Source organism: Gymnodraco acuticeps, unplaced genomic scaffold (assembly GCF_902827175.1).
Source record: "Gymnodraco acuticeps unplaced genomic scaffold, fGymAcu1.1, whole genome shotgun sequence".
NCBI classification, from domain to species: Eukaryota; Metazoa; Chordata; class Actinopteri; order Perciformes; family Bathydraconidae; genus Gymnodraco; species Gymnodraco acuticeps.
The window spans coordinates 2,037,050-2,056,692 of record NW_022989913.1 but is presented as its reverse complement, the minus strand read 5'-3'; the positions used below and the strand labels follow the sequence as shown (position 1 = coordinate 2,056,692).

Genomic DNA, 19,643 nt, shown 5'->3' with positions numbered 1-19,643 from the left:
ATTATGTTCTCCTTTGGTTAGGATAGTCATTCATATTTCAGGCCCTTTCTTGATTTGAGGTGGTTTGGCTCAAAGGCACAGGTGTAAAAAACATGAGTAATGGTTGAATTTAACGTGGCTGTTTCTGGTGCAGTGTCATGTGTGCCGTTCCCAAAAGAACAAGTCAAATCTGAAAAAGGGTTGACTATATTTAACATATGTTGCGAGCAGACGCTACCCTTCACCTCATGGCTGTTTCTATGCAACCTCATAAAGGCTTCTGTCTAATTGTTGATAAGGGGGGGTTTAATCCCCCCAGGTGCCCAGATAAGTACACTACAGCTGAGCAAATAGTCATTGCAAAATACTAAACATTTTATAACCCTGCCTTTATCTGTATTAAGCACATCTTGATCTATAAACAACATTTGAATTGCTGGGAGCAGTTGATCATTTGATTGTTTCTGCTGAGAAATGACAACATGAAAATGGATCATTACATAATGTTTTTATTCAACAGGTCTCTGAGTGGATATCAGACTCAATACGCATTTGCAATCTAAACATTTTGCCCACACTTTTACCAGTCACACCAAATCTCCATCCTTTATCTGACAGACAGCCTCATTCCTCATGAACAAAAGCTGACAAACTAAATAGTTAACAGACACAGGGTGTCTGATCTGTACATCTGATGGTGTATTTTCTAGTTAGAGAACCTGAACTGAGGTGGACAGTAAACGAGTTCTCCAGGCTGGAGTTTAGAACAAAACCAGATCTTTAAAAAAATATATATTTCCAGAACACATTTCAGATCAAGCTGAAGAGAGCAACAATGCTCCTTTCTCATCACTGACACGCCAACTCTCTCACTCACACCAAATGATAATGTTTTGAAACCAGAAGGATATCATAATTCCATAAGACAGCTTATGAAGTGCGGTACCAAAAAGCACAATGTAAAACAAAGCCCTTTACAACTTTTCCAAATGAATGAGTCAAGTCAAATATCATTATCTCGTAATACAAATGAAAAGTTCTTTTTGTGAGCTAGTTTAAATCTCCTAAAGAGGAAGAACAGCTGGGCTTCTATCCTGTTTCAGTCTGTCAGCGTAGCAGGAAGCCTCACACATGGAGGATGTGATATAACTATCAAATACATTCCACCATGACATCTTGCACACATAAATATTAAAAAAAGGAGGCACTATCATGGGCTTTCAGCATTGGCCTCACTCATGCTAGTGCACACACAAGCTGATAAGAATCTGCAGGCACAAGAGCCAAGTGTCAGGTGTTTTACTCCTTGTTTTCCAGGAACTGCTGCAATCTTTTCCGGTGCTCTGCAGACATCTGAACAGCACTGAGGATACACAAATATATACACATTACACATTTTTTGTATAATTTGAAGAGAGTCAATTTCAACGACAGGCCTTACCTTAAGTGACTTCCAAAAGTAGTAGTTATCCTGTAGATGGCAGTCTTGAGAGTGGCTCTGAGGGCAAAGCGCAGTGTTTTGTGAGTGGAGTCTCCCAGGCTGCTGGCCGACCGGACGGGCTTACTGGAGGCGTGAGGCAGCTTGAAGTGCCGATCTACTGCCTGGAGACGGGGGGAAAACACACAACACAATTCACTCAATTTCCTTGATGTCTCAGCTTCTTGTCAAACAGGTAAAAATGGTCGTTTTGAGTAAGTCTCACCTGAGTGACCCCCCACAATGTATCTCTTATGTCGTATTAACACTGCAGAGTACGGCTCTAACCAGCTCTTTAATGGTTTTCAATTAGCAAAAGTTTTTGACACCATTTTCTGAATAGCAATTCTGAAATACATTCAGCAAGTGATCTAGATAAAATCATCCCTTTAATCAAACCTTAACCAGCAGTAAGCCCTACAGTTCTGTTTGTTATTGCATTGTCCAGTAGAAGGTCTTCACTTGCAAAGTCAATTCACACTCCGCACAATACAGATGGGCCATTACATTTGACAGCAATCCCCTTTTCCCCCATATCTCAGGGTAGTTGCCGCAAACCATAAAACAGCTTACCTCTTGTAAGACGAGCATACACCCGAGAATGCTGGGTAATGCAGTCTGTACGACCCCAAACTGGTCTTCTGAGAAGGAGGCTTGAACAAGGTACGTCAGCCCTGGGGGAGGATGTAACAGAATATATTGTACATGGTGTATCAACAGGACATATCGGCTTTAAATTAAAGTCCACCATCTCTGCCCACCTTCTAAAGCCCAGATGTGCGCCTGGCTGTCTGCAAACAGAGCCTGACTGGAGGCTTCTGGAAGCTGCAAGAGAAAACGTTAACTAGTACAGAGTTTTCTAACGATTCAGACGGAAGCATAGCTACAGTAGACTGATGAATCAGGAAGTTGGGTTTAGTGATACTACACTACAAAATGCATGCATGTTCAAAGGAAAATACAAACTACTCAGAAAGACACGCAGACTAACCAAACTAGTTTCTAGTTCTACAATAAGGACATCGTGCTATGCCTTACACGCATGCTACACACCTCCTTGAATCCAGCTTTTAAAGTCATTAGTAAGGCTCATTGTAACAGCTAGGGGGGTGGAAAAGAGCTACATTAGTAATGTGTGTACAACTACATCCAAACAGTGATCAATTAGTGATGTCTGCAGGTGGGGGGGGGGGGGGTAGATTAAAGATGAGAACATGCAGAGAACCCCTCACCGTGTTCACATGCCACACATCCTTACCTTGTTAAACAAATACATTATCAGCACGCGCTTTGCCAAGAAATGTTTAACCTGAATGGGACAATTAAGTGTAAAGTTGTTTCGCTTTAAAAACAACACAACAAAATGAAACACACGTAGCAGTAATGGCGTTTCACACTTAACCCTGGGCTAAGAAAACCCTGATCATCTCTGTACTCCACCAGATGGTGACTTCATAAGTAGGAAATCAATAGCCAGGCTACAGATAGGACACATGTTCCTAACATTTGTGGCACTCCTCCTGATTCATCTCTCCAGTGGCAGCACAGAAATGATTGGTGTGATTGAGCTGTGAAAAAAAAAGTGGCGCAAATAGTGCTATAATAATAATAAATGGGACTTTTATAGCGCTTTTCATGAAACTCAAAGACGCTTTGACAGAGAGTTAAGAAAAATAAAGACAAGAGAAAACAAAAATAGATAAAGAAATACAAAAAGAGAAAATAGGGGGGGGGGGTCAGTGGTTGAATGCAGTGTTGAACAGGTGGGTTTTGAGTGATGTTTTGAATGCTGTCAGGGAGGAAGAATCTCTGATGGATTGGGGTAGTGAGTTCCAGAGGGTGGGTGCAGCAACGGAGAAGGCTCTGTCGCCCCAGGACTTGAGGTTGGTCCGGGTGGGGAGGGACAGGAGGTTGGCAGTAGCAGAGCGGAGGGAGCGAGTGGGAGTGTGTCTGTGGAGGAGGTCAGTCAGGTAGGATGGGGCCAGGTGATGGAGGGCTTTGTACGTCATCAGGAGGATCTTGTACTGAATTCTCTGGGGGATGGGGAGCCAGTGGAGCTTGATGAGGACGGGTGTAATGTGTTCACGGATTCGGGGGTGGGTGAGTAGACGGGCGGCGGAGTTCTGGATATATTGAAGTTTTTGGAGGATTTTTGCAGGTGAACCGTAGAGGAGGCCGTTGCAATAATCTAGACGGGAGGTGATGAAGGCGTGGATGAGGGTTTCGGCAGCAGTGGGAGAGAGGGATGGACTATGTCCATTTTCTCACCTGCGCCTCCCTGGCCCATCACGGCGTAAAGGGTTTTTGGCTTTGGAAAATCATGAAAATCAGACGAGAGAGAGAGAGACCCCTCTGTGGGATTACTTTTGTTAGCCCAAGGTTAATACATGTGTGAAAGCCTTTGTCAACACTGTATACACATAATTATATTGATACTGTCATTCTGTATTGACAAGACTGAAATACCTGTTCTTTTCTGTTTTGGAGGAACTGAGCCAGGAGACTTGGTTTGGACGGTTCCTGTTTGGGACTGGGAACTGAGGAAGGGGATGCTGGGGGACTTCCATTGACCTGTGAATCTGAACAGAGATACTAAATCACAAATGGGGAACCAGCAGTAAAACCTTGACTTGCCGATATCTATTTTTTATTTTAATACTACTGAACCTATGTAATTATACCCTGACGAGATAATGTCATACCTAAAGCGTCAAAACCTCTGGTGATATTATGAATGGACTCAAAATACTACCATTAGTTTCAGAACATGTAAATACTGGATCAAAGTGTTTCGTCCGAGTGACCTCCTCTCACCTGTGGGGGTGGACCAGAGTTTTGGGAGTCTCCTCATGACGTGGGGGCTCTGCACTGTGCCGAACCACGGGTCCGCAGGAGCAGTCAGACGCCGCAGAGCGGGAGAAGCAAAAGGGCTGTCCGGGTCAGGACTAGTGAAGGGCGCTGTCAGAGGGCTCTGTGAGGTGCCAACAATGGAGCGAGCAAAGACTGACGCTGGGGTTTTCATCAGAAACGTGGGCCTCGGGCTCATCAGATCTTCTGTACCTGAGGTTAATTTGATTAAGAACAATGGGACACAGAGTAAGATTCAAAAGGTTTATCTTATATGCACAATGGCTAGGGAGGAGCCTCAAAAGGATAAAGAGCACAGCTAAAAAACAATGACATTTCTATATGTTTCATAATAACATACTTGATGTCTCAGATGAAGTCTTCCTCTCACTACCAGTAGGAAGGGATTTGGCCCGGCCATTGGTTGCTACAGTGTCATGATAGGCTATGAGTCTCTGGGTCAGATCATTCAGAAGAGACAGACACTCCTTACTGATGGCGTTCCAGTTGTGAGGATGGCCACCTGTTGAGACAAGAATGAGCAGATAAATACATTTTTCTACTTTAAATACAATCTGAAGTGTGTCAAGAAGTATGTTACAAAAGGTCAATCAAAAGCAGTCAAAGAAAGGACCTCTAGCGGACAAACCTGGCTGACTGAGACTGAAGACCTCCGAGCGTCTCAATGGGGAGTGTTGAGAGAGCAGAGCAAGGTCCTGCAGAGCTAGAAACTGAAATGTGGAGAAAAGAATAGTTACAATAACCAAATGCGAAAATTAGAAGCACAGAGAAGAGAGTTACCATGTGTTTTATTCACCTTTAATATCATGGGCTGCTTGCCGGTAATAACTTTAGGAAGACACTGATGGGCATCCTCGGTAAAAGAAGACTGCACAGGAAAACTGTACACCTGCAGATAACAGCAGGATAATATTATTAGTTTCAAGCTACTAAATGCAAGTTCAATTGATCACTTGAGATGAATCCTGGGAAGTTCATGAATATTATAAACAAGTTAGGCCTAGTGCACTTCAGACACTTGAGCACTCAAAGCTATGACAACATTGCCCCCTAGTGTCCCTAAATTATTTAAAAAGCAAACTGAAGTCGTCCCTGCAACACAACACTTTACTTTTAAGCCAATAGCAATCACAGAGTGGCAGTCAGATGCGGTTATCAGAACTTGGCCGAGTCAATGGTCATCACAGACGGCTGGCACTGATGTTAACCTGTGACCTTTGAATGAGCTTGAGACAGGTAAATAATATATAATCGGAAGGAAAGATACATGGTATAGAAGAGAAACAGAATGGAAGAAAACATATATGTTTGTAACCAACCACAACGTGAGACCTTTGCTTTTGAAATATTAGCCGTTATATAAATGTTGTCTTCTATGGACATACACACCTCAGTGACAAAGATCCTAAAGAGCAGCAGGGTGACGTGCCATGTGAGGAGCAGGAAGCCGGCACTGACCCACAGCTGGTAGAGCAGGTTGAGGTCCAGCAGTCCAGCTATGCTGTCAAGAGGGTGGACAGAGCTGGGGATCACGGAAAGACATTAATGGAGTCCAAGAAACAGCAGTGAGTGGCTGCATCAGAGTTCCCGTTAGCCGGTAATTACCGGACTATGAACGGTAAAATATGCTGAAGACCGGCAGATCTAAATCTTTCCAGTCAAAGTGTCCGGTTAAAATAATTTCCCTTTAGCACAATACCGCGTCAGTTGCGCCACTTATGTGACAGACAAAAGAGTATGTGACACAGTGACAGACAAGAATAGTCCATTCTAATGTCTAACACGTAATGTGGAGAAAGAGATGTCCTGTATGGGTTGATTGTGCGTTGATCTGTTGGTAATGCCTCGGGGTTCAGGTGGGCATGTAAACAAATGCATAATGCTGCGCTATACTTTGTGGCCTCACCCGGTTGCATAGCGACACTTATTGTTTAGGTGTCTTTTAATAAGCAGGTAGTCATATCATTAGCTAGAACTAGCTGGATCTGATCGATATGGACATAAACGCGAGTGAAGTCTAATCTGACGGGAGAGAGATCAGCTGCTGCTAACGAGTCGACACGCAGCTCTGCATGATCACATGCAGCGGTGAGCGGAACAAAACACACACTTCAGGTTAGAATATCACACGTAGATATTTTAATGACCTCTCAAACTACCTAAACTAGTTATAGATATGTTTAGTTTTACTGTCTCATTACTCATTACTGATCCGCGAGCTGCATGATACTGACCGGCTGTCAGGAGAGGGAGAGAGCGCTCCGGTTATTATTCCCGTGTTATTGTAAGTTTGTACACGTTTGAATAATTAATCTACTATTATTAGTTTGTTTAATCAGAATCATATCAATTTGTTTTAAAGCTCAATAAATAACAAAGAAGACCTTTGACCTTTGAATATTCTAACGGGAACTCTGGGCTGTATCAACATGTATTATTGTTTGAACAGATTGTAAAGACTTGATAACACAGAAGCCACACTGACCTGTTCAAATGCAGATTCAGTGTTTTACAAATCCATGCTTTTGGAATGTATCCTGTTAATAAGAAAATTGATATTTTGTTAAAAACGAAGACCAGGTACAATAATTGAACAATAACTAATAGCATGCTATGAACAAAAACGATATGAGATAACATCATTCAAGCCTCTCATAGCAGTTTATTCTAAGGTTACGGAGCGGGAGTATTAGTGAAATGATAAATGTAAACAGAAATGACTTACCCAAAAAGAAATACACAACAATGTAGTTCCTGACAGAGTAAAGGGCCTGAGTGGCGCTGCACTTCACCAACGAAGGTAGGGATCCCTTAAAGCGAAGGTATTTGTATTGCTGGAGGGAATAATAGTGGGTTAACATTAACAGTGGATGATAACAGAATGTAAGACTAATTCAAACTTAGGTATTTCATCTTGCCTAATGATCATTAGGGAGATGAATGAGTAAAGTCGCATCACATACCTGAACAGTGAGAAAAGGGACATAGTTCATGTTGTAGATCACACCCAGCATACTGTGAGATAATCCAACGAAGGCTCCAGCCAGCAGAAGGATGAAGTGAAGCTCGTTCAGACACATCTGATGGGAACTGTCAGCGCTGAAAACAAATGGAGGAGATTAGACTATGGAGGAAGCATGTATAGTCAACATGATAGTTATGTTGTGCTGCTTACCCATCACCCGGTGTGCAAGGGTAGGCGATCGTTTCATATCTGCCCCCGATGGCGATGGCACAACACCAAGCCACGATTATTCCCATGATGCAGTGGGCCAGGGAGTTGACGAACTGACGAGGGTGGAGCAGCTGACCCAACAGGGCGATTTTCGAGCATGCAATCGTTGGGATGACTGAAAAGAAACGACAGATTTACAACCGAAGAATATCATATGCTAGATGTCAATTATTGGCCTGTCAAACACAAGACTTTTCTCAACATTGATATATAAAAAAAGGTATGTATATTTTGAATCATTGACAAGGAGTGCACATTTTGGAATCATGCTTTATACTGATTGATGTATGTTCAGGGTTCATACACTTTTTCAATGACTTTTCCATGACCTTTACCTAATTTTCCATGACCAAATAAATGACTCTTTTTCAGCGTACCACTGAAAATGGTTTATTTTAACATGGAACAGGAAAATAAGGTCTGAATCAAATAGGCTTACTAGCTTCTACACGCTAAAGCAACTCAAATCTCTCACCAGCAAAATACCTCGACAGTTAAATGCCATTTTACGTTTCATTACGATACGACACAGTATGTATTATCATTATAGTATTACTATTTCGGCGATTAGATAAAATATAAATTATATTTGATGCAACTTTGGGAAAAATATTGTTTTCCATAACTTTTCCAGGGCCTGGAACTAGCATTTTGAATTTCCATGACTTTTCCAGGTTTTTAATGACCGTAAGAACCCTGTATGTTATACTGTGTGAAAAGTATTACATATATTTTGTTAAATGTCCAGAAAAGGTGAGTTTTTGTCTTTAAATGCATTCATCACTCTACAATGAACAACCTGATAAGGAAATTATGTATCAAATGATGTTATTCCAATTATTTAATTTGCAGATACAATGATTTACTTTCGCAGTGAGCTGTCACTTCTGATGTATGAACCCTACAGTCTGTATTGTATACAGCATAAGCTCATGTAATGTATCTATGTACTGCTAAGCCAAAAGCCTAAACTATCAAGGCACATCCTTTTAGACAAAGCCATTTACTATTTAACAAAAACAACAACACAGGAATATTTCAGAACGACATCATGTCTCTCACCTGTATAATATTCCAGGTTGAGGAACCCCACCATGATGATGACTCCACACAGCAGGATGAAGGAGAAGATGGCACTTGCACTCGTTAAGAAGGACAGACATTCTGCATGTACAAAACAAGTCTACAGTGAGCTTCAGACAACTTCAGATCGTCATGAGTCTCATATCACAATGACCACTGACCTGATACTGACTGGATGGGGTGAAGCAGACTGAACCTGCTGAGGAGCACAAACACTGCTGTGATGGGGGGCAACAACAGGACAGCCCAAGCGATACTCGCCACAGCTCTCCAGCAAATCACCTGTAGAAAACAGCAAGTCAATATTAAATACATAAGAAAGACACAATGTTAACTCACATTGTCAGTTTGAAAACTTCGAGAAGATACGTTTAAAAAGTTAAGGGATGAATATTGTTGTTATTATTTCTGACATGCTTACCGATTCATTCATAATGTAAGTAATAGCTATGGTCATTTGGTTTTCCTTGTTGTAAGAACTTCTTTGAGTTTGTACATACATTTTGAAACAAAAGACATCCGTATCTGGACAATTCTATACAAATATATTTTAAGTTGAAATATTCTCATGTTGAGATAGTCATATAAAAACGTTAAATTAATTAAACAATTGCATTTTTCACTTTTTAGATATGTTTGTTTTAATCATAGCGCTGTTTACATTTGTGCAAGAGGACTAACAAACTCTTTTTAAAATTATTCCTGCTGAATTTGGCTAACTTCTCAAAGTCTTTTAAACTCATCTCATTAAAAAACTTAACTTTAGACTGAAATGTGTTGATGTATTTGTATTATAATTGTCAAACGTGCTGCATAGCCTTTATTTCAAAACAAAGCTTTTTTGCTCTTGATAATCCTATGTAGTTTTTTCAAATTACTCCGGTTTCTTGTATGGTATATGCGTTTAAACTGTGCCACTTTTCTTAATATTGTTGTAACTTTGGTGCTTTTGTGTGGATTAATGAAAGCTGAATATTAGCTACAGCCACAGCTAGCATAAATAGAGAGGCTAACGGTAATGTATTAACGCAAACTCACGCGATACATTTTTCTCTTCTATGAATGAAGACTTAAGTTCAAGACTCACCTTGCGGACAAACCAACAGCTTTGCTCAGCAGAAAACATGCTTGGATAAATAGAGAGCCAAATGGTGATAATAATCTCTTCGGCTCTCCTGCTGTCAAACTATTTTCCACTGTTTCCCATATCGCGCCACATGCATTCAAAGGACCCTGAAGGACCCCGTTAAGAGTTGTCCGTGTACCTGCCTGTTGCTAGCCAGACGATTGTAGTTTAATGAGCTTGTTCGACAATAACATATTTTTAAATTCGGCCAGTCGGTCCAACTCAAGCTAGGTTAAAAAGTACAAGCTAACAAAGTATAGCTAGGCTGTTACAGGTAAATGTTGACTGAAACAGAGTGATACAAATTCTGAAATAACTACATTGTCACAGAATTAAATTACAGAAGGTATCAAAACAAGCCAGAAATCAGCTTTACATTATTTTATATTGCATATGTTTTACTTGTTTGTTTGATATTTACAGATATATCACACACTAATAATTATCTGCTTTATCTCGCTTTACTTTCTCACTGCAGGCTGTCACACAGTTAATTCTTAATTCCATTGGTTTCGTCGTGCATGAAAGATGTATTTTCATGATGAAAGTCATTTCCATAATTTGGGAAACTGTGTTTATCCAAAACTGTCTTTTTGTCATGGTCCAGAGAGAATTGCTTGATCTCAAAAGCATTGACTGGGAGCTTTTGCGATGAATTGACAGACATCTCAGTTTGAATGGCTTTATGAACAAATTGTTTCTGTGCAGGTTTCTGGATAATTGCCGGGAGGGCGGCGGGTTGATCCCTCTGGACCTTCTTGTCTTCCCACAATTTCAGCAGGCGGCGTTGATTATTTGTCATATCCTTGAGATTTTGCTGCAATGAATGCACTTGATCCTCTAAAAGTGTTTTAGATGTGACTGTGTTTGCCAACTCATAGGTCAAATCATCAATGGTCAGACTCAGTTTGGCAGCCTTCTCCACAAGGGAACTGCACTCACGGTCCTTATCCTGCATGTCATTGATTATGTCCTTTGTGGTCTTCCCAGTGAACTTAGGGTTGCACTCAAGTCCAATCTCAGTGCGAAGACCCTTCACTTGTTTCCTCAGCTCCTTGTTTTCAACCGCCAATGTCTTCAGCTTCTGTTTCTGAGCATCAGTTGAACGCATCCTGGACTCATACTGTCTCAGTTTCTCTCTGAGAACACCTTCTCTGTGCATGGCATCATCTCTTTCCTTTCTGCATTTCTCCAAAAGTCTTAATGTCTCAAATTTGGACACTTGTTCACCTTTCCCTTGTGAAGTGGCCATCTTGTGGTGGCAAATTCTCCAAATCAGAAAAAAGAAAATTAAAATGGCAATTGCTTCAAACTAATGTTATAACTCACAAACTTTTCCAATAGTTCTTGCGCATTATGTTGGTAAATCCACTTCGCAAGCTGGAGCAGCTACAGATGAGGCAGGTAACATTCCTCTAGAGGGTTATCTGTTTGACAGGCACCTCCTGTGTAACTCAAAGCTGGGGCTAGAATGACCATTAATTAGGGCACCACCATCCATTGACACCGTTTCAAGTGACAAAATGTTTTTCCTAATTTGTTGATGAATCAGCAAACGTTGCCCCTGTTAACGAATGGAAATCATAAACTTAACGGAGTTCCCCCCTGCGTGCAATGGCCACACACTGTGTGCTTGTACACAGGATTACATAAGTAACATTTTCCACTGTGTGCATCCAAACAGTGACACAGTAGATCCTATCAGGCAGGACAGTTAAGATGGATGAGTTGGAAAACAGTAGCAGCAGCCAAATGTCCACTTTTAAAGTGAACGCTCTCTTTGAGATGTTGAAGTTATACCAATTAGGTACAATCTATCCCTTCAATATTTAAAATGTCCAACTGTTGAAATGTACTGGCAGCTTTTACCGCTGTCAGGAGCGGGTAGAAGTGTATCACGTTGTCTAGACGTGTGGGAGCTTCGGTGAGTTTTCATACATATAAACTTATATAAAAAAGGTGAACAAAAGTCGTGAACTAACATTTTATGCATTTATATGGTGCAACTGTTCAGGTTCACAAGAGGAGTTTTGAAGTAGACAAAGATGGCAAATATTAAATTAATATCTTTATGAAAAATAGTTAGTGTGTTAGATTGCCTTAAAACTATTTGAATATCTAATGTTGTTTAATGTACGTTACCCATGTATTAAAAGTTTGATTTATAGTAGTATGTATTTTAATGTGAGTGAAAACAGTTTGCAAATAATCGGTTCATTTTGCGATTGAAAATTCACTCCGGTTAGACTGTAAATATCTTTTTATAATACCTTTATTATTGATGATTTTATCAAAAACGTGGGTCCCACAAAGAACATATTTTATTTGTTTACCCATGAAACACTTATTGCAAATGAACATATTCAATGTTATACATTTTATCAAATGCAGTTATTCAAATAAAAACAAATTATTTAAAAAAGTTACACAATTTTAACAGCCTTGGACATTTAGAATGGGTCTTTGGCATTAGTTCGCGGCACTTATGGTTATATCAGAGAAAAGATGAGACAAAAATACTAAAATTGTTCATAATAAGTCCAAGTCTTCAATTTCTCACTAACACCTGTAATTATTATGCTGTGAATAAAGAATCTTCATAACACAAAATTAACTAGCCAGTTCCCATTAACTGAGTATAAAAAATGTATATACAAAATCACTTTGATGCCACCAACATTACTGTATAGACTAGTTATTTAAGTACTTTGAAAAAAGGACTATAAAGCAGAAAACTGCCATACTGCAAGAGATCATATATGTGCTGAGTAACACCATACCCCATGTATCTTTAAGGAAGCTGAGAACCCATCCCATTAGAAATAACATACTTAGTACCAGTGTTCATTTCCAGAGGTCATTCAATTGAAACAAGCATTGACACTGGGGTTTTAGGTCTTGGGCCAGAATGTCCGAGTGCAGGTGAAATCCAACCGACCCATTACTTCATCACTGCAGCAACCTGATTCTCTCTAATAAGGCAACAGGAGAACATGTAATTTAAAAAACATATAACACTTGGTTTGAAAAGGAGAAATCATGTAAAGGAAGTCCGGTGTCAGATGTGCTACTTTAGCAGGTTAGAAGGAAAAAAAAAAACACTTGAGAAAAACACTAATATAGACCAACAGTGTAGTGCAGCTACTGCCATAGCAGGAGGTCATTTTGTATGCCATTGCATGTGAATAAAACAAAGTCCATGAAAAGTACAAGGATGAGGAAGATGACACACACCTATCAGGTTATTAGTGTATGTACAAAAGGATCATGGCTTAAAGGGCTTGTGTGTCACTATTGTTTACCTTTAGACAATGAAAGGCTTCATGTTGCAGACAACTCCAGTGCAGCAGAAGGTGCAGGTGATAGTGCTGCTTCTGGGTTGCTAAAGAAATAGGCCTGGAAAAGCAAACAAGGACAGGAGTCAAACAAGTGTAAAACAATCCGGCATTTACAATATCAAGAGAAACTACTAATCAATCAAAAATAAAAGCCGGTGTCTTTAAGTAAGTGTGTTGCAAATGTTCAGTGTTCCAAGAGAGAATGCTGCATTATTGCAATCCATTCATCTTTGTCAACCTTCAGACACAAGCTTACTTTGTAGACCAATTACATAGACCAGACATATGATAGCTCTGTGCAGCTGACAGTTAGACTAATAGCCCATTCTTACACCAGTTAGCCAATGCAGTCAGTTTCCTATTGAGAGAGTCTCCTCAGTGGGAGTGAACTTAACACTATCAGGTATAGTCATTTCCCAGAAACACACAAGGAGGATATACAAAATGCTATCCATGTAGTATAGTGTAGTGTCTGTGTTTGACATTGACAAGAGGGGCCAAAGCTTGGCCACGCTACTGAGTTCATTGAGGACAAATGAGAGAGTCTCTCATTGGCTCAATATACAAGGAGATGGACAAGCAGCTTGAATTGAATGGATTAATAAATAAGTGTTTTTGCCAAAGAAGGATATTAAATGTTGTATCTTATTTCCCTGAACAGTTTTATTTTCCATTGCTCCCAAGTTTGTAATAAATCCTAACAGTAAACTGATGTAAAAGCAGCTTCAGTATAGCAAGCACAATTACCTTACAGCCTACAGCGAGCAGGACGTTGAGCAGAACAATGGTCGACATTATTGCTGCAATAACTTTGGGGTGGTCTTCCCTGACTGCAGGCCAGAAAGTCATCACCAGAACGGAGCCAGAGAGGCAGAGAGCCATCACGATGGAGCACCACCTCAGCCATTCAAATGGGAGAATCCATAGGACCTAGTGTGGGAAAGAACAGTGCATTGTTTAATATTCATCTCCATTACAAGACACATTCAAGGCTCTGAATGTATTCATGATACAGGGAAAAGTAGCATTAATCATCAAAACGTTTTTTATTAGATGTAATCATTCAATTGACAATATTACACTTGTTATTATGAGATAAAATAAATCAGGTCTTACCACTGCTGGTATGTATATTGCAAGGGAATATCCATATACACAGACAATCTCCATAAAGGAATATGACACTGAATTCATGATCTTGTTGTTTCTCCAGAGCAGGCAACCCCAGAGGGCAAGGGGGACAAACCAAGCATAGCTGAAGATCGCTGTTGCAGCTATTGTCACTGGAAAACACATCAAATACAAACAAATGAATAAGTCAAATGTTCAGTTCCATCTTACCTTCAAACTGAGAATGTTGAGCCATAATATTAAAAAATAACAGCACTTACCTTTTCCAAACTGTGGGCTATACTTATAGTCTGGTTTGCCTAAATTCAGAAGGAAGTTGGAAAAGTTTCCACTAATAGCTAGAGCAAACACAAGGGTGGTGCAAATCCAGAATGGTCCTGAAAGCACAAATATCAGGCATCAGAAACTCTGTGTGCCCATTTGGTGGTACAACATTCAAGTACAGCATTACATCAACAGTACAAACAGGGAAACTTCTCTTCTTTTCCAAATTAGAAGAAGCCGGACAACCTCTAATAATTAGGACTTGAATGTGAAACTGTTTAAGTGCTAACCATAAAGATCAGGACTTCTACGAAGGTGGACATGAATGAAGTTCTTTCCAGGCCATGGCAGCATGGATCCAATGATTCTTTCCTTCACCTGAAACAAATGTTAATAACCATTACACATTTAATCAAATCTATTAATGTTCTGAACTCCATATTATAAGACAACATATCACAGTGTTAAAACAAGTTATGAATGCATTACGTGATGGGTCTCGATGTCAAAAAATCTTTGGTAGTACTCAAAAGTCCAGAAGGGGGCACTTTTCTTTTGCCCAGAGAGGAGCTTTAATAAAACAAATAGAGAAGGGCAACATTAATAAAGTACGTTTTCGATGCAACAACATTGAATAGTCCATAGTTCAAAAAGTAAGAAATACGTTTGAAAAAAGTGTTATTGTTGTGCAGACCTCTGTCTTGTCATCACTGGCATGTGGGTCCTCGTCATCAACATCCGGAGTGAAACCAGCAGCCTTTCTCTGCCTCTCTGGCATGTCATCATCTTCAATGTTGATAGTGGTTGCATCTCTATTGGCTTCCAACAGATTGCCAGCTTCTTCAAATTCTAATTTCATAGCAAGGATAAATGGAAAATATGAATCCAAAAAAAGTGGATGTTGCTACCGATGCATAACAATGCAGCAGTTTAGAGAGATGTGGGTTTACAAGTGCCATTGAGACTTTGAGCGAGCCGAGTAAACTGTATAACATCAACATTGAGTAAACTTCATGTCCATATCACATAAAGGATGGTGGAGGACACTTACCTTGAAATTGGAATGGATCATTAGTCGACGCCATTTACACGGATTCCCTGTCCGTGACGTGGAGCGTCTAACAGGAACTTATCGGCAAGTTTATGTTTCACAAAGACGATCAAAAGTAATCTTAGTAAGCTGTTGGATAAAGAAACAACGTTTGAAATAGCTTAACCCCAAGTTGACCGTGTCTGAATGATGGTTACAAATGGTGTACTCTATGAGCAACACAGTGAAAAATAAACAAAGTTATAAGTTAGCTCAAGTTAGCTACCAACTCCAACTCCTCACTTGACAGCTCACCAACAATTACATTAGCTAACTTAATAACATCATTTTCAGACTGGGTAAACATATCAAGACAGCCTCTGTTTTATTAACAAATATAGTGCACAGTATCAGTTATTTTCTGAACAATTAATGCTTACCAAATTATCTATTAGCCTCTAAAAATCATTTAATTTCTCTCAGCTAGGTTAGCGTTGGCCGGAACCGGATATATAAGGGCATGTCAACAAGCCTTCTTCCTGTATCGAAACCTTTTCAAAGTAAGATATTGAACCTTTTCAATTTAAAATATAATTAACTGTTTCATGATGGGTTGCATAACATATTTGTATAAGTTAATATATGCAAGATATCTGCTATCTATTTTTATTTTTTTTGGGGATCTTGAAATAAGTTTATATTAGCATTGGGATTTTATTTTGAAGTTATGAAGCAAAGACCACCACCACCAACCGTGTGAACTTGCACGGTAGGCTACGGAACTCGAAGTACTTTACTCTGATACAAGCATAAGTTGTAAATAACTTGGCTTTATAAGCCAAATAAGATGAGAAAAGAAAGCAGATAATAGAAGACACTCACATAGGACTTGTGGGTCCTTTTTGGTCATGGTTTTAGCTCATTCAACGACCATGGATTAGCTCACAAGTGAGGTACTTTTTTTTGTAATGCTTAAGTTGTTTTTGAACGCAACTTGGAAGCTGCCTTTTGTGCATCTGTTAAGAGTGTCCTTCTTACAGGAAAACAAAAATACGTTAAGATGGAAAATAGCGCCATTTATGTCCGAGAAAGAGGAAACCTTCGTCGTGTCAGTGACATAGTCCTGGCCCAGCCAAAGCCTGTGTCATCATGCAGAAGGACAAATCCCTTTGTGCTGAGAAAAGAGAACTTTATATTCACCTACAATGCAGAGGGAAGTCTGAGATACACAACCAAATCTCTCTTTGACATCACTCTGTTATTCGTAGCTGACAACATTCACCATGTGGACTCTCTGGTGGGCTTCCCTGATCAAATAGGAGACAGACTGTTTGCAGCAGCCGAGGAGAATCGTGTATTTTTAAACGCAGACATTTCCTCAAAAGCCCTGCAGTTATTCAGTGACGCTTATGGGGAGATGGTGCTTGGATCCCTCTGTCTGAGAAATAGGTCAGTTATCATGCCAACATATATCCAGCCTCACAGTTTGATGTGCCCGAGACAGAAACAGCATGTTGTGTCATTTTCATTTCTGCAGATTTCCACTCTTGCATGAGAGGATGGATGAAATAAAAACATTTCAAAGTCTGAAGTGTCTGGATCTGTTTGGCTGCAGACTGGGTGATGATCATGAGATATTCCAGCATTTAACATCATCAAGCTCATTGGCAAGGTAATACTTGATTTGTCAGTCCCAAAGATATGATGTGGAAAATATATGAAGCTATGTTACTAACAATTCTGCCTTTCATTTTCAGCAGCCTAATGCAGCTTTCCATTGGCGGTAACAGGCTGTCAGACGTGGGCCTCCAAAGATTTACTGCACCTATTCGGATGCTGAGGAAAGGACTGGACTGTCTTCAGTTACTTGACGTTTCCTGTTAGTAACCAAACTATTTTCCCATTTTAGTGCAGATACTACCACCTCCACAATTAAAACGGGTTCAGATTCATCATTACCTGTTTAATAATTATTATTCTTCCTGCACAGATAACCCTATATCAGTCAGGGCTTTAAGATACATCACATGCTTCCCCAAACTTGAAAATCTTGATGTATCTGGGACCAGTGTGAAGGTACGACACTAACTACTGTGCATTACGTTTAGCTGCAAATTATTGTGATGCTGACATCTAAATGTAATTTATACTTCTAGCTTGGCACAGGATTGAAGACCACCATATGGGACCTGTTGGGGCTAATTTATTCTGAGAAATCACTAGACCGCTTTGATCACTCGAGATGTAAAACAGAAGGCTGGGCAGAGCAGGTAAATATATTCAGACAATGATTAAAGGAAACACGTTTCTGTAATGTAAGCACTGTTCTTCAAATAAAGGCTAAATGTTGCAATTTAGTGCTGGTTCACATCTCATGAATAAATGCATTGTTTCCTTTCCAGGTGGTAAACCAGTGGGAAACAAATAACTCACAAATGCCAAAACTGAAGAAAATTGATGAATCCAGAACATCAGCACTTCACTTTTGTAAGTTTATTTTACCTTACATTCCCATTGTAATACTTTTTAGAATTAATGATGATGACACAGTGTCTAAGACAGACTTTACAGTGTTTGTTTTTGTTGTAGTTGGCAGGCAGAAGTTTGTCAGAGACGTACTGAATGCAGCACCCTTGGTATGCGAGAGCGAGGAAGAGGCCCAGAGAGAGAGACTGCATTTCTTCAGACCTGCAGCAAACAGTCACATACCTGAGAAACAGACTCCTTCCACAACAAATCAACAAGGCAAACCTTCCTGGCACAATATCAAAAAAAGGCAGCGTCAGTCAGAGAGGTGTGACAGTTCACGTCAAAGTCCTCCAACCAAACGTCTTCCCTCATCAGCTCTTACTGCAGAGGACCTTGACTTGTTGAACAACTACTGAACTATTCGCCCTCGTAGCATGTCACAAAGAGCAGAGAGCAGCTTTGGTATGCAGGTTAACTGGTAACACATAAGTACAAATTACAATAATGTTTTTCAAGAAGATTCAAACTGTTGAACCGTCTTGGATACAGGTGGTGTTATGTATATATATTTTTATAAATAAAGTTTAGTATTGTGTACGTTTCCATGTCCTTGCCTTTAATTTTGCTGTTTGGAAACGGTCTAGATGATTTTTGAACAGTGCACTTAATACAAAATATGGCAATTGTTTTGCCTATTGCATCAATACTTAATTACTTACAGGGCAAGGTGGAATATTGCAGTGAAACAGCTCCATGCTAACAGTGTTTGAAATTGATTCTAATATTTAAACAGAATTTGCAGCACTGAAACCCAGTGTCAACAGCAGCGGCTAGACCTCTGGACTGGAGGGCTGTGACTAACATGGTTTTATGCCACAACCAAATATTTTTTTAATTTCCAAATTTATATTCCTCAGTCCGAATTGATACAAGCGACACCACTGTAGGCAATTTATCACACTTTGCTAAGCTCCTTAAGCCACAAAACGCTTTATACATCATCTTTTTTCACATATGCAAGACCTGTAAACAGACTTTGATGTATTAAATGGGAGCAGTTCCGCTGTAAATCAAATTACCACAGTAAACCTGGAGGCTAGGTAGTATTCCAACACAGAAACACAGTATGCAGCACAGAGTTGGAGAAAAAGAGGGTTAATAGGGGATCTAGCAGATCTTTTGTGTGTGTGCTGGCCACCCAGCAGGTTCATTCAACCATGAATAACATCTTGTATGTATTGTGTAATTGCTGTGTCTTTGAAATGCCACCATAGAGCAGTCCTCACACTCTTTTAAGTCATGCCATATTTAAGATTTACACTAAAGCCAAAAATGGCTACGTAAACTGTAGCTGTTGATTTAAAAAATATAAAATTGTACCCTTAGATTATAATTCCAGTGCAAGGGTAAACATGTGTTATGATTCATAACAGCACACAAGCCCCAAGACAGTTGACTTGTCACTACACAGGAAACTAGTGCTATTCTAACTGTAACTGCTATAACTAAATGACTAAGTGTAATGATTTTAATTGGAAGCAGTCACTAGAGCTTTAAATGTGCTGCAGATCATGCTCAAATGTTAGCATGTTCACTGTAATAGAGGTTGGAGATCCAAAGATGACATTTACAGCAGTGTAACT

At 39.8% G+C, this 19,643-nt stretch overlaps 4 protein-coding genes across 5 annotated transcripts; 1 reads left to right on the top strand and 3 right to left on the bottom strand.

Annotated features, from left to right (window-relative positions):
• Positions 1-470: 470 nt before the first annotated feature.
• On the bottom strand, positions 471-9,883 carry ndc1 (NDC1 transmembrane nucleoporin). 2 transcript variants are annotated; one of them, XM_034209178.1, is made up of 18 exons: positions 9,730-9,883; positions 8,804-8,924; positions 8,622-8,723; positions 7,500-7,674; positions 7,288-7,423; positions 7,050-7,158; positions 6,810-6,861; positions 5,714-5,846; positions 5,121-5,213; positions 4,953-5,034; positions 4,665-4,826; positions 4,271-4,516; positions 3,923-4,035; positions 2,715-2,765; positions 2,218-2,281; positions 2,030-2,130; positions 1,421-1,581; positions 471-1,342 (listed from the first exon to the last, which is right to left on the bottom strand). In XM_034209178.1, the coding sequence occupies exons 1-18, from the start codon at positions 9,766-9,768 to the stop codon at positions 1,279-1,281; spliced, it is 2,004 nt and encodes a 667-aa protein (XP_034065069.1). In that variant the 5' UTR covers positions 9,769-9,883; the 3' UTR covers positions 471-1,278. The 2 variants fall into 2 exon arrangements, with proteins under 2 accessions (XP_034065069.1, XP_034065080.1); XM_034209189.1 differs by lacking the exon at positions 2,715-2,765.
• A 190-nt stretch (positions 9,884-10,073) lies between these two features.
• zgc:113691 (uncharacterized protein LOC503529 homolog) lies at positions 10,074-11,020 on the bottom strand. Its single transcript, XM_034209165.1, has one exon. The coding sequence runs from the start codon at positions 11,018-11,020 to the stop codon at positions 10,259-10,261; it is 762 nt and encodes a 253-aa protein (XP_034065056.1). The 3' UTR covers positions 10,074-10,258.
• Positions 11,021-12,022: 1,002 nt separating this feature from the next.
• yipf1 (Yip1 domain family, member 1) lies at positions 12,023-16,046 on the bottom strand. Its single transcript, XM_034209050.1, has 10 exons — positions 15,972-16,046; positions 15,553-15,681; positions 15,196-15,350; positions 14,991-15,071; positions 14,792-14,879; positions 14,498-14,614; positions 14,223-14,389; positions 13,854-14,036; positions 13,071-13,164; positions 12,023-12,740 (listed from the first exon to the last, which is right to left on the bottom strand). The coding sequence occupies exons 2-9, from the start codon at positions 15,584-15,586 to the stop codon at positions 13,090-13,092; spliced, it is 900 nt and encodes a 299-aa protein (XP_034064941.1). The 5' UTR covers positions 15,587-15,681; positions 15,972-16,046; the 3' UTR covers positions 12,023-12,740; positions 13,071-13,089.
• A 203-nt stretch (positions 16,047-16,249) lies between these two features.
• lrrc42 (leucine rich repeat containing 42) lies at positions 16,250-18,595 on the top strand. Its single transcript, XM_034209021.1, has 7 exons — positions 16,250-16,980; positions 17,069-17,203; positions 17,289-17,410; positions 17,522-17,607; positions 17,688-17,801; positions 17,934-18,018; positions 18,121-18,595. Exons 1-7 carry the CDS (start codon positions 16,592-16,594, stop codon positions 18,414-18,416), a joined length of 1,227 nt encoding a protein of 408 aa, XP_034064912.1. The 5' UTR covers positions 16,250-16,591; the 3' UTR covers positions 18,417-18,595.
• The last annotated feature ends 1,048 nt before the right edge of the window (positions 18,596-19,643 follow it).